The following is a 14,576-nucleotide window of genomic DNA, read 5'->3' as shown; positions in this document are numbered from 1 at the left end:
ATCTGGAGAGACATGCTGGATATAATGGCTAATAGAAGGCAATGAAGGATAACCTTTAAGGAAACAGTTTCTTCCATTGGCATGATGAGGTTCTAAAGGGATATGATGGTAAAGAAAATGCAGAGCCAGTGGGTGTAGGTTTCCTGATGGAAAACTTTATCTGTGAAAGAGGAAAGGGAAATATAGTAATATAGGTATCCCCATTCAAGGTCCAAGATCCAGATTTTTATTTGATGCAGCCAGTGTAGACCATATGGGTTCATTTGATTTTTCATCTCCTGTGTATGTATATGCCAAAGACAAATTACAATCCTAAGCATCTGGCATTTAAACAAGAAGATGTGATTGCTTTACACCAAAGGATACTTGTTAATACAGGAACACAGCAGCACTAGAGCACAGATGGGTCTTTGCTCTCTTCTTGAGGTTCCCTGATGGCTCAGTTGGTAAAGAATGTGCCTGCAATGCAAGAGACTGCTGTTTGATTCCTGTATTGGGAAGATCTGCTGGAGAAGGAATAGGCTACCCACTCCAGTATTCTTGGGCTCCCCTTGTGGCTGCCACCACTGCTTGCCAAAGGTCTATTCTATTTTCAAAGAGCAGCCAAGAGATTGGTGCTCAGATAGTGAGGCAAAGTCCTGACTATTGTCTCTATCTCTGCTGATTCTAGTTGTTTCTTTATGTAAATTTTAGAGCTTTTTTTTTTTTCAAAATTAGAAAATTATTTCTTAGAATGGCATTGAGCCACAAGCCACTGCAAGTGTGTAATCCAATTATTCTCCCAGATGCAGGAAAGTGAGGGGCAATGAAGAAGACAGCTAGTGACTCAGGGAATAGGAAATGTGATGATAAACCTTTGACAAATCATTCATTCAACAAATATTTGTGAGAACCTTTCTATGCCATTCTAAGTGCCATTGATATATGAGAAAAGAAAACTGAGAAAACCTCAGCCTCCAGGGAGCTTATACAAAAATAAATATGCACAAACAATTAAATATACAAAGTCAGAAAGAATGGCTCTAAAGGAAAACTTTGGGCTAAGAGGATAGTAATGTGAGGTTATTGACTCAGGGTGGTCAGCAAAATTCTTCATTCGGATAGAAAAATGATGGAAGAGAGTGAACCATCAAATATCTGTGTAAAGATCTTTATGGAGAAGAAAACAGTGAGTACAAAGTGCTTGGGAAATGATGGGAAAAGTCTTACTCAGTTTGCGGAACAGCAACGAGACAGCATGGCTACAATACGATAGCAGAGGTGGGAACTAGGCCTGGATCATGTAAGGATAGTGCTACAAGCCTACTGGTAAGAAAGATGGTTAGATGTCCCCTTACGTGTGATAGAAAGTCACTGGCAGAGCTAAGCTTGGTGCTCTGTGATGACCTAGAGAAGCTGGATGGTGGCAGGGGGCGGTGAGTAGGAGGGAGGCTCAAGGGGGGAGAAGATCTAGGAGAATACTCACAGCTGATGCATGCTGTTAGTACAGCAGAGACTAATACAACATTGTAAAGCAATCATCCTCTGATTTAAAAAAAAAATCATTGCAGACAGCAAGAAGAAGCACATCATTTATGATCTCAGGGGCTGTTGCAAGCTGTCATGAGAGAGATGAAAACATTCTTGTTTCTCATCTTTTGCTGAGACAGTTCCCCATCTCTCTAGACTGGGAACCAACTGCATCTTTCTAGTGACAGGGCACAGTAGACATGCCACCCTGAGTCTTTACATTGGCAAATGGTAAGGTTGCATGTGAGTACTCAAAATTGTACTGGTGTTTCTGATGATCATAATAGCCCCAGAGGCCAGCCTGTAAAGTGAGTTTTTCTAGGAGAGGGAGGAGTGCCAGATGGTAGGCAGTCCTAGTAGATAGGGCTAGGGCTCACTGAAAAAGTCTAGGACCTAAATAATCAGGATTCAAAGAAACAAATATTGCAGTATTTAAATATTACAAATAAGGAGATTTGGCCCCCTCCACTGACACCAGTATTAGTGGTGAGGAATCTGTGTAGGGTCAGAAAATGCCTGCAAATCTCAGAGAAATGGTTGAAATGGCATTTTTGTTGGGTGGAGGAAACAACACCCCACAACTAGTATCCCTACCTACTGTCAAATCTATAACTACCTCTGCCAGTCAATAAAACTTTCTCATGTTTGTTACATTTTTACTGTTTCCAAAATCCTTTCATGCATACGATTTGTTTGACTTTCACAACTTTGGGAGATGGGTATAACAGGTTAAGAGCCTTAATAGTCACAGGCAAGGAAGGAGGGATGCAGAATCATCTGTTCAAGGTCATCATGCCCTTTAGCTCATTAAGGGACAGAGACATGCAGCTCTTTCGACTCCTGATTCAAAGATTCATACCTGAGAGCAGGCCATTTTATGTGGATTGTAATGATGCTGAAAATATATGGACTAAGTAAAATTTTTGTGTGCTGTGTGCCAAGTCGCCTCAGTTATACGTAATTCTTTTGTGACTCTATGGACTGCCAGGCTCCTCTGGCCATGGGATTCTCCAGACGAGAATACTGGAGTGGGTTGCCATGCCCTCCTCCAGGGGATCTTCCCAACCCAGGGATCGAACTCATGTCTCTTACGTCTCCTGCATTGGTAGTCTGGTTCTTTACCACTAGCATCACTTAAAATTTTAGGAGTTAAAAAATAAATGAATGCCAAGTAGCCCAAAAGGAGAACACTTACTGTAGGAGTTGAAGCCTTGGCACAGAAATACCAAGAAAGCAGACTGATCCAGACCACAGCCTGCAGGCACCATATCTTTGCTTTAAATACCAGCAGGGAGAAGGATTCATTGCATGACTTTCCAAGATCCTTCCTGGCTTCCAGAGTGTAGCTCATGAACTTGTCCTCTTTAGCCTTAAACCCATCTATTTAACGAGGCTGCTAGAATAAAAAAAATACATGCAGTTGTTGCTCATTTTTATACATTTAACTTTCACACAGCCCAGGTTTGCATGTATTATATACTGACACTCATAAAGAGTTTTTTCTACAGAGAATCTACACTTTTACTTACTAGTTATTGTCGTTTAGTTACTAAGTCGTGTCAGGCACTTTTACAGACCCTATGGAGCCCACCAGGCTCCTCAGTCTACGAGATTTCCCAGAATACTGGAGTAGATTCCCATTTTCTTCTCCAGGGGATCTTCCTAACCCATAGATCAAACCCATGTCTCCTGCATTGGCATGCAGATTCTTTACCACCAAGTCACCAGGGAAGCCTACTTACCAGTTGGCAAACAAATATTTTAAGCAATCATTTGACAGTTTAGGACCCAAAGTATGACAATTTTTGTATTTACAGCTATGTTTCTATTGTCATTTAAACACTTGCAGACCTCCCTTAGGATAGGACACAAAAGGCAAATTAAAAGAAAAAGGCACTACCAAATGATGCAATAACACAGAAACGAAGGGTGAATAATCTGGAAACAAAGGCTGAAATAATTTGGAGGGCTAAAAAAAATAACTTTCTGCTCTCAATACAACACTTAACTGTGTATTCAATTACATTAAAATAATATGTATTCATTATTCATAACATAATTCTGGAAATTGATGGTTGAAGATTGAGTTTAAAGAGGTGGGGTGTAGCAATGGAAGAAACTGACAGATCCTAAAATTATGAATGGATAAGCAAGATAAAGAATTTCAGTGATACAAATACAGAGAAAATGTCTCCAGATCTCAGGCATTATGGAAAACATACATACCTTTATCGAAAGAACACAAGAAAGATCCAACTTTTTTGTAAACAAAGATTAGAGAAGATGAATATCAGCAAAATCTGCATCAAAATATTCAATTTTGCACAAAATCATCATCAAATGTCTTTTTCACATGTCACTTCAAATACGGTGCAGAATCAAGAAATATTAAATATACAAGTCTATAAAATTATAGGAAAATTATTTTGTTGTTATTTTCATTTAATCTACATAAAGCAAAATCTGTACCGTGTGTTAAATCACAATATCCACAGCACCCAGCAGAGTAGCTGGTATATGGGAAGAACACAAATCACATGGTAAACATTTTATTAGACTTAAACAATGATTAGTCAAGAGGTAAATACCAACACTTGTCAGGTAACTACCAATTTATTATAATTACATGTAAGTCTACGGCTTAACTTATGAATACTGTTAGGTAGTTAGAATAGGGAAAAGGAGTCCAGAATGGCGGTGTCTAAAAGATAAGGAAGAGAAAAGCCTGCGAATATAGAACAAAGGAAGGTCTGAGGACTGGAGTGAGGACCTCAGGTAAAACAAACAACACTCCTGGCTGGCCCAATTTACATAGGACAGGTCCGGGTGGAGGGGGGGTGGAACATGTAAAAAGAGGAGCCAAAGCTAGCTCTCTCTCTCTCCCGTGCGCTGGGGCGCTCTTCTCTTCACATCTTTGGGTTGACATGCCCTCATGCCTCGAGGATGGATTTTCCTGTTATTATCTAAATAAAATAGAGCTGTAATACGGAGCTGTAACACTGATTTGTCTAAGAGGTACAACATAGTCCGTTCGAGACCTGAGAGCTATAACACGGTCTAAGACCCAAGAGCTGTGACACGCCGAGGGCTTTAATGTCCGTCACTCCAAATCTTTGTTGTGTTGAGACAGAACCGAGGAGTATATACTCCTCGGTTGCCTGACAAATACCAACATTTCAAACACCATTCCAAAACACATCAAGTAAGCAATTGCCTATAGTCTGAAAGAGAACAGACAGCAAGGCATAGGAAAAAAAGAGATGATTTCCAGTTCCACAGTTAACCATTGACTTCACCAAAACACTTCTCGCAGGCCTATTTTCTCATCTGTAAAAGATACTTTTAGGCTCAAAAATGTCAATAGAAGGGGGAAAAAATAGAGTAACATGAAAATTCAAAAAGTTCAAGTCTTCCTTGGTTATGTTCTTATTCTTAAATGTGCCCATACCTGCCCCAAACTCAGTCACTCCCTCCTTAGCACTCTCAAGACCCTCAGCTCAGACCTCTACCTCACCCTTAGTTCATCACCACTTATCTATTTTCCTCTTTTAGACAGTAATTTTTATCTCCCAATTATTGGGGAGCTGGTATTGTTAAGGTCTCAAAGACATAAATCAATTCAGAGGAGCCTGTGAAGAGTGTGACCATTCACTCTGCTTGAGGTCGAAATGCTCAAGCCACTAAGAAACTCTGAGATGGAGCAGGGCTCAGTGCAAAATGGCTTCGTCTTGAGAGCATCTGAATTCTTAACTCATTACAACGGCACTGTACAATGTGCCCCTCACAAATCCCCGAGGTGGGTCCTAATAATGGTTCTCTTGAAGAAACAAGCCAATGTCTCCTGAAGAAACTTGACCAATGCCATCTAACTTCCAAGGGGCAGAGGCTGAATTCGAATTTAGGACAAACTTGACTTTCCACCAACTGTGTGAGATGAGATTCCCTCTGAAATGCAGGAAACCTGGGGTTTGATTCCTGGATCGGGAAAGTCCCCTGGAGAAGGGCATGGCAACCTACTCCAGTAATCTTGCCTGGGAAATCCCATGGACGGAGAAGCCTATGGGGTAGCAAGAGTCGGACACGACTTAGATACTAAACCACCACCAACCGTGTTGCTGCTACCTGCGCAGGATTCCGGAAGGAGGGGCTGCTAGAATCTCGCAGAACGGGCCACGCGCCGGCCTTTTAAGGGGTGGGGGCCCCTTAAGGAAGGCAGGTTTTTTCTCACCCGACAAAAAATAACTCCTCAACCGGGAAGGGGGCTCTCTCCGAGTGCCGCCCATTCTAGGCGGAGGACCGGGCAGATAGATGGACGAGGACCTGACCGACAGGCTGAGGGCGCAGTTCGCCCGTCGGCTGGCAACAGAGAGTGGTTCGGAGAGAGGGGAGGCGGCAGCCCAGGAGAACCGGGAGCCCGGGACGGGCGCCAACACGGTGGGATGGGACCAGCAAGACCAGTTGAGAAGCGAACTGCCGGACCAAGAGGGCCGGGAGGCGGCCGCGGGCCTGGAAGGAGAATGGGACGCGGAGGAGCCCGGGCCGAGTAAGGCAGGGGGCGGGAGCGAGAGGGAGCCTGGTAGCCCGCAGCCCAGCGGGTCGAGGGGCGGAGAGCTGGCGGGGAGGAGAGAGAGGCGGGGAGAGCCGCGGGAGGGCCAGAACCGAGAGCACTGGTGGAAGCCGGGAAGCTTTCATCCCGGCACGATCCAGGAGATGTACTGGGAGCGGTCCAAGAGGCGCTACCGGGAGAGGGCGCTGAAGCTGAGCATCAAGAACCCGAACAAGTGGAAGTACCGGCAGGATAAGAAGCCTCACGGGCTGACGCCCCCGAGACCGGAGGAACCCAAGGAGATCCACGTTTACAAAGAGGACCTCTTGATCCCGTCCCAAGCACGGCGGCCCACCGTCAGATTCAGCTTCCAGACCGCATTTCAAAAGTCGTCGCAGTGGTCGACCGTCTCCCCCTCGGGCAGCGTCATCAACGAGCTGGCGAAGATGGGCGACCCAGACGTCCTGGAGATGGTGCAGCAAGGTGGGAGCCGGCTTGCGTGGCGCGGGGACCCCGGGGGGACGTTGGCGGCCCGGCCGCCCGGATCCCAGGGACGTTCGTGGATGCGCTGCACCCCGCGCGAGACAGCGCCCGCCAGGCGCATGGTCCCTGCCCGGGTGGGTGAGCGTGGGCGGGTGAACCGAGGTTCCCCGGCCTCTGAACTTGGGCAGAGGAAAGAAAGAGCCTCCTACCAAGGGGAGAGCCCAAGCTTAGCGCGCATGACAGCAGTTCCCGGTGTGGGCCCTGGAGTCCTGTTGCCTGCTTCTATTTGCCAATTACTGCTCAAGCTTTGAGATCCTTGTTAATTATGGGAGGAGCAGACCGAACCCTAAGGTCCATCAGTTTGCGATTCCTATGCACGTGGGGAGGCTGCTGTTTCACAAGGTTTCGTTGAATTTTTAGTTTCTTTGGGGAAATACTTGTTCATCCTTTGCTCCGGGGTTTCACATCTCCCCCTACCCGTGATACTTGGGCTTTCCTCCTGAGCCATGCCAGAGGCCCCAGGAACCAGCCAGAAGCTAAACAGGTGTGGGTCCAGGAAAATACCAAGCCCTCTGGGACAGGATGGGACAGAGACAGGGCCAGCCTCTGGAAACTCCCCTTGTGGCCGTCCCGAACCCGTATTCTGTGGGTCTGTTTTAGTACACATTTCTTGAAAATGCACATATTTTCGTAGGTCTGTCTCCAGGGCCTTCGATGATATTCAGTTGTCTCAATGACACTTTACTTTCATGTCTTGTTAAGTGTTAGATCTGAACATGGAAGCAGTGGGTTTTGTTTTTTTTTGTAAAGTGATAAATGATCTAAGAAGTCATACTATTTAGTCTTCAAAGACACCAAAGAAATAAAATGCCTTATTTTATTATGCATCCTCCTCCTCCCCTTAACAGCTTGAGATATAATTTAAATACAATAAGAATCACCCACTTTAAAGGTACAGTTCCAATTTTAGTATATTTACAATTTTGCCATCATCACCATAATCTGATTTTGGAACATTTTCATTACCCCAAATAGAAACCTCTTAGCTGTCACTCCCCCTTCACCCTCTCCCCACCTCAGGTACCCCCAGCTCTAGGCAGCCTTTAATCTATTTACTGTCTCTAGGTTTACCAATTCTGAACACTTCTGGTAAACAGACTCATACAATATGTGATCTTCTGTAACTGGTTTTGCATGTTATAACTTGTATCATTGCATTATTCCTTTTTATTGTCAAGTAATATTCCATTGTAGATATATTCATACTTAATCTGTTTATTGATTGGTGGACATTTGAATTGTTTCCACTTCCTTGGCTACTGTGAATGATGCTGCTATGAACATCTATTGCAAGATTCTGTATGAAAATACGTTTATATTTTTCTTGGGTATACACCTAGTATTGGAATTACTGAATAATATGGTGGCTGTATATTGAGCATTTTGAGAAATTGCTGAACTGTTTTCTGCCTCATTTTCATATTTTCACAAGTAGTATATAGTGACCCCAATTACTTCACGTCTTCACTAACATTTGTGATTGTCTGTCTTTTTTATTTATAGCAACCCTAGTGGTTGTGAAGTGCTGTCTCAATGTGATTTTGATTTACATTTTCTCAGTGACCAGAAGTGTTGAGTATCTATTTCAGTGCTTATTAACTATTCATGTATCTTCATTGGAAAAAATGTCTATTCAAATCCTTTGCCTGTTTTAAAAAAATTAGTTAGTTGCCTTTTAATTATTGTGGTGTAAGAAGTCTTTATATGTTCAGTGTATATGGCTTGCAAATATTTTCCTCCGTTTGTGGGTTCTCTTTCCATTTTATTGATAGTATCACTTGAAGCAACTCCTCCCTTTTTAAACAAAAATAATTAAATACAGAGGGAAATACAACTACCACCAGGGAAGTCCCCCACAGCATGAATTTTTAAGAGCTACTTTTATTCTTGTGTTTTAATATAAAATGGATTTCTTAGAGTAAATTCCCCAATATAGGTAAGCCTGAATCTGTGTATTATATATTTTCTAAATCACCTTTGAAGAGAAACCTGAATCTGTGTATTACACATTTTCTAAATCATCTTTGAAGAGAAAGTTAAACAGTTGATTTACATGTGATAAAATTTCTCCCTGGAGAGAGAATATTTACACTGTGCCTTTCAGACATAATAGATTTTTCTAGGATTTGTTATATTTTCTGTTTATTTTCTTTACAGTTGAACACAGGAACAATCAGTGATCTCCAATTAACTGTTTTCCCACAATATAATAATTTTTAAAGTGAAATTATAAGGGCAATGTGTAATAGAACATTAAATTATTATATAAAGATATGCTGCTGGCAAAATGTCAGTGTTGCTGAAATTGACTTATTGACTGATCGACATTGTTAGCAAGTTCTGATTTGAAATATTCATTTATTTTTTGTCTGTGGCCGTATTTATGTTTATGTTATTTTATACTCCTGGAAGAAATGTAAACTGAGAAGACCACTTGGTAAATCCAAGGGCTATTTTTGGGTTCTGGGTTCACTGAGTGTGTATTACTAACGTGCTTTCAGTGAAACTCAAAGCTGTCTTTGGGCTGGCATAAATTTTGACTCATATTTTATGATTCTCCATAGTGATCGATAGGGCTTCCCTCATAGCTCAGTCAGTAAAGAATGTGCCTGCAATGCAGGAGACCTGGGTTCGATTCCTAGGTTGGGAAGATCCCCTGGAGAAAGAGATGGCAACCCACTCCAGTATTCTTGCCTGGAAAATCCCATGGACAGAGGAGCCTGGCGGGCTACAGTACATGGGGTTGCAAGAGTCGGACATGACTTAGCGACTAGAGAGAGAGAGAGAAAGAGAGATAGTGATCTATACTGAACCTTTCGTAGTTCTGGTTTCTAGGCCACAGGAATAGTGGCCTAATCAATTCTATTGACTTGAGGGGAAGTTGCAGGAATAGCAAGAAACTGATCTAGAGTTGTTGGCTTCAAATCTTGCCTCTTCGGATACGCCTCTGTGTTGACAGAGGTTTGTAGATTATGCAGTTTCTTCAACCTTATATTCTCTGGGTGTGAAATGTATCTGGGTCTCTGACATGTGCAAACATCTGATTGTGTGTGTGAGAGAGAGAGCGCAAATAAGTCAGCGCTGTATGAGAGAGGGAGCATGGTGTGTGAGGAAATACATCTATCTTCTTTAATGTTTCTGCTTTTCTGAAAGGGATGCTGTTTACAAAGTGCACTCCACCTGCTTCTCAGGGAGTTTGCAATCTTATAGAGGGTGGTGGGCTGCAGTCCACAGGGTGGCTAAGAGTCTGACACGACAGAGATTTCACTTTCACTTTTCACTTCCATGCATTGGAGAAGGAAATGGCAACCCACTCCAGTGTTCTTGCCTGGAGAATCCCAGGGATGGGGTACCCTGGTGGTCTGCCGTCTATGGGGTCACCCAGAGTTAGACACAACTGAAGCAACGCAGCAGCAGCAGCAGCAACAGAGGGTGGTAGAACAGGGCTTACTTAGATCTCTTACTCTGATGCTGGGAGGGATTGGGTGCGGAGGAGAAGGGGATGACAGAAGATGAGATGGCTGGATGGCATCACCGACTCGATGGACATGAGTTTGAGTAAACTCCGGGAGTTGGTGATAGACAGGGAGGCCTGTCATGTTGTGATTCATGGGGTCGCAAAGAGTCAGACATGACTGAGTGACTGAACTGAACTGACTGAGAACAGGGCTGTGCTGTGCTTAGTCTCTCATTTGTGTCCGACTCCTTGCGACCCCATGGACTTTAGCCCACCAGGCTTCTCGGCCCATGGGGATTCTCCAGACAAGAATACTGGAGTGGATTGCTATGCCCTCCTCCAGGGGATCTTCCTGACCCAGGGATCAAACCCAGGTCTCCTGCACTGCAGGCGGATTCTTTATCATCTGAGCCACCAGGGAAGCCCAAGAATACTGGAGTGGGTAGCCTATCTCTTCTCCAGGGGATCTTCCCAACCCAGGAATCAAACTGGGTCTCCTGCTTTGGAGGCAGATTCTTTACCAGCTGAGCTACCAGGGAAGCCCAGAATGGGGCTACATTTCCCAGAGAACTAAGGCCAGGGTGCTCTGGGAGCAGGGAGGAGGCTGACCAGGGGCCAGATGAGGAGGTTTACTGGTGAGGCTTGAAAGGAAGATGTCGAAACTGTTGTAAAGTGGAAAAATAAGCAAAAATTAGCTAAAAAAAGAAACAGTTGTTAGATCCAGGGTGAGGAATCAGCAAATTGAAAGGCAAAAGCATGAGAGAACTATTATAGATTGGAGATAATCTGAAGGAACTATATCATCAGCTGGTAAAGAATCTGCCTGCAGTGTGGGAGACCTGGCTTCGATCCCTGGAGAAGTGAACAGCTACCCACTCCAGTATCCTGGCCTAGAGAATTCCACGGACTGTATATAGTCCATGGGATCACAGAGTTGGACACAACTGAGCGACTTTCACTTCACTTCAATTCCACATTCTGAAATAAACACTTTGCATCCAGTCCTGATAACAATTTGAAAATATTTTTTAAACTATTTGTTTTATGTTAAGTACAGCAAAAATAATTAGAGGAAGTAAAAGTTAGTGTTTCCAGTTTTTCTACTTTCTTTTCTAAAATATGGAATTATAAAATATTCTATAACTCAAGCTTAAGGTGTACATTTTTTTCTCTGTGCTTGGAACTGTGTTTAATTCTATGCATAACAGTGACTGTTTTTGTCCTCAAGAAAATAAAAGCCTCCTTACGCCAGTGTGCAAGTACAATACATTGAGAGACAAGGCATGTATTTTCTTAGACTTCTATTCTTTATCTGCTTATTCTAAGAGTTTGCTAGATTAGTTTCCTTTTTTTTTTTTTTGTGGAAAGTACAAAGAGAGGTAGTCAAGACATTGTGGAATTTTTAGCTGTACATCTAGGCAGTATTCATGAGTAAAACCCTTTGATAATGATACTGTGTGATATTTTATATATATCAGATAATTTTTACTTATATTTTAAATCTTTTAGACGAGAAAACCTGTACTCAGAAAAGTTAAATGCTATGGCTATATCTACAGCATATTAGTTTTGGACTTTGCTTACACTAGCCATTAACTGTTTAATAGATCCTGCAATAAAAAGACCTGAATACAAAATATATTGTTTTATCTTTATTCTGACACTCTACAACTTATCCAAAGACTTTGAAATAGTTTTGAAAATTAATAAAAGTATAGAATATATCCTAATAATAATAACAATATCAACAAGAGTAACATTCATCATCTCTATGCCAGCAACTGGCTGCATGAGGCAATTTACATGCATTTTCATTTAATGCTTACGCACATCTTAGAATATAATATAGACATAAAAGCCATTTATGTGATATTTGGTAGCTTTGAATTTGGGCTTCCCAGATGGCACTAGTGGTAAAGAACTCACCTGCCAATGAAGAAGTAAGAGATGAGGGTTCAATCCCTGGGTCGGGGAGATCCTCTGGAGAAGGGCAAAGCAATCCACTCCAGTGTTCTTGCCTGGAGAATCCCATGGACAGAGGAGCCTGGTGGGCTATGGTCCACAGGGTTGCAAAGAGTTGAAGGCGACTGAAGTGACTTAGCATGGCAGAGCACACAGCTTTAAGTTTATGTCATATTCTTAGATTGCAAGGAAGGCTAGGAAATGTGTTCTTTTGTTCTTTTTTTGTGAGAGCTCATTGCTGCACCATATAATTAGTATTTTGTTAGTAAAGAACAAGGAAGAGAAAGGATATTTGTGGGGAGCCAGCAGCATCTGCTGTATTAATTGCCTACCATTAATAATCTTCCCTATTTCAGTAAATGGATTCACAAATTGCTCAAGTCTAATCATCTTTCATCTTCTTTGTCTCTCCACCGGCACAGCTGCAATATGATAGCAGTTTGTTTTCCATTTGTACTGAGGTATCTACAGTCCACTTAGCTGCCTTCATTTGCAGTGTTTCCAACTGCAGGCTGGACCCCCATCATCTCTTGTGATTTATTGCAGCAACCTCTCATGATTTATTTCTTTTCTCAGTTCTCACTATCTTTTAACACATCCTCCAGTCAGTAACTAGTGCTTTTCATAAAATTTAAATGTAAATACTATTTAAAGACTATTTCATGGCTTACTATTTCACCAAAGAAGAAATCTAGTCATACAAGGACCTCCACAAATAGTCCCCCACTCTATGCCTTTCTAACACCTTCTTATACCTGTCTGCCATTTACCTACTCATCTTTAGCTTGGCCTTTGTTTCTTTCAACACCTAAAACACTGTTCCTGTCTCGCAGCCTTTGCGTGTTCTCATGTTTCTTGTATCCTCTCAACTTTCACATCTCAGTATAATTATTACCCCCTCACACAGATTTTCTGAGTTCCTTACGTCTAAACCGCATCTCTCCTTGTTTTTCTCACTTTCTCTGTTTGCTCTTTTAGTCTCTTGTATAGCATTTATCACAGTTTTGGGTCTGTCTCCTCTCATTTCAGTCACTAGGTCATGTCTAATTCTTTGAGACCCCATGGACTGCAGCATGCTAGGCCTCCCTGTCCATCACTAACTCTCGGAGCTTGCTCAAATGCGTGTCCATCGAGTTGGTGGTGCCATCCAACCATCTCATCCTCTGTCTTCCACTTCTCTTCCTGTCTTCAGTCTTTCCCAGTGTCAGTCCTTCCAGTAAATATTCAGGACTGATTTCCTTTAGGATTCACTCTTTTGACTCCTTGCAGTCCAAGGGATTCTCCAGAATCTTCTCCAACACTGCAGTTCAAAAGCATCAACTCTTCAGCACTCAGCTTTCTTTATAGTCCAACTCTCACAGCCATACATAACCACTGGAAATTTGACTGGATGGACCTTTGTTGGCAAAGTAATGTCTCTGCGTTTTAATATGTTGTCTAGGTTGGTCATAGCTTTTCTTCCAAGGAGCCAGAGTCCTTTAATTTCATGGGTGCGGTCACCATCTGCAGTGATTTTGAAGCCCCCCAAAATAAAGTCTCTCACTGTTTCCATTGTTTACCCATCTATTTGCCAGGAAGTGAAGGGACTCAATGCCATGATCTTAGTTTTCTGAATACTGAGTTTTAAGCCAACTTTTTCACTCTCCTCTTTCAGTTTTATCAAGAGGCTCTTTGGTTCTTCTTCGCTTTCTGCCATAAGGGTGGTGGTATCTGCATATCTGAGGTGATTGATATATCTCCCAGCAATCTTGATTCCAACTTGTGCTTCATCAAGCCCGGCATATCACATGATGTACTCTGCATACAAGTTAAATAAACAGGGTGACAGTATACCTTGATGTCAAGGTATACTGCTTTCCCGATTTGGAGTCAATCTGTTGTCCCATATCCATTTCTAACGATTGTGTCTTGACCTGCATACAGATTTCTTAGGAGGCAAGAAGGTGGTCTGGTATTCCCATCTCTTTAAGAATTTTTCAGTTTGTTGTGATCCACACAGTCAAAGGCTTTCACGTAGTCAATAAAGCAGAAGTAGCTGTTTTTCTGGAACTCTCTTGCTTTTTCGATGATCCAACGGATGTTGGCAATTTGATCTCTGGTTTCTCTGCTTTTTCTAAATCCAGTTTGGACATCTTGAAGTTCACGGTTCACATACTATTGAAGTCTGGCTTGAAGAATTTTGAGCATTACTTGGCTAGCATGTGAGATGAGTGCAATTGTGCAGTATTTTGAACATTCTTTGACATTGCCTTTCTTTGGGATTGGGATGAAAACTGACCTTTTCCAGTCCTGTGGCCACTGCTGAGTTTTCCAAATTTGCTGGCATATTGAGTGCAGCACTTTCACAGCATCATCTTTCAGGATTTGGAATAGCTCAACTGGAGTTCCATCACCTCCACTAGCTTTGTTTGTAGTGATGCTTTCTAAGGCCCACTTGACTTCACATTCCAGGATGTCTGGCTCTAGGTCAGTGATCACACCACTGTGATTATCTGGGTCGTGAAGATCTTTTTTGTACAGTTCTTCTGTGTATTCTTGCCATCTCTTCTTAATATCTTC

At 42.5% G+C, this 14,576-nt stretch overlaps 1 protein-coding gene across 1 annotated transcript in view; it reads left to right on the top strand.

Moving 5' to 3' along the window:
* Nucleotides 1-6,160: 6,160 nt before the first annotated feature.
* The window catches only part of ANO5 (anoctamin 5), an 86,286-nt gene continuing 77,870 nt past the window's right edge, over nucleotides 6,161-14,576 (top strand). The window contains exon 1 of the mRNA XM_010858408.1: nucleotides 6,161-6,538. Within this exon, the coding sequence (XP_010856710.1) occupies nucleotides 6,220-6,538 (319 nt within the window). The 5' untranslated portion in view covers nucleotides 6,161-6,219. The remainder of the gene's footprint in view (nucleotides 6,539-14,576) is intronic.

This window comes from Bison bison, unplaced genomic scaffold, assembly GCF_000754665.1.
Source record: "Bison bison bison isolate TAMUID 2011002044 unplaced genomic scaffold, Bison_UMD1.0 scf7180017864388, whole genome shotgun sequence".
NCBI lineage: Eukaryota > Metazoa > Chordata > Mammalia > Artiodactyla > Bovidae > Bison > Bison bison.
This window is presented reverse-complemented; position numbering and strand designations above follow the sequence as displayed.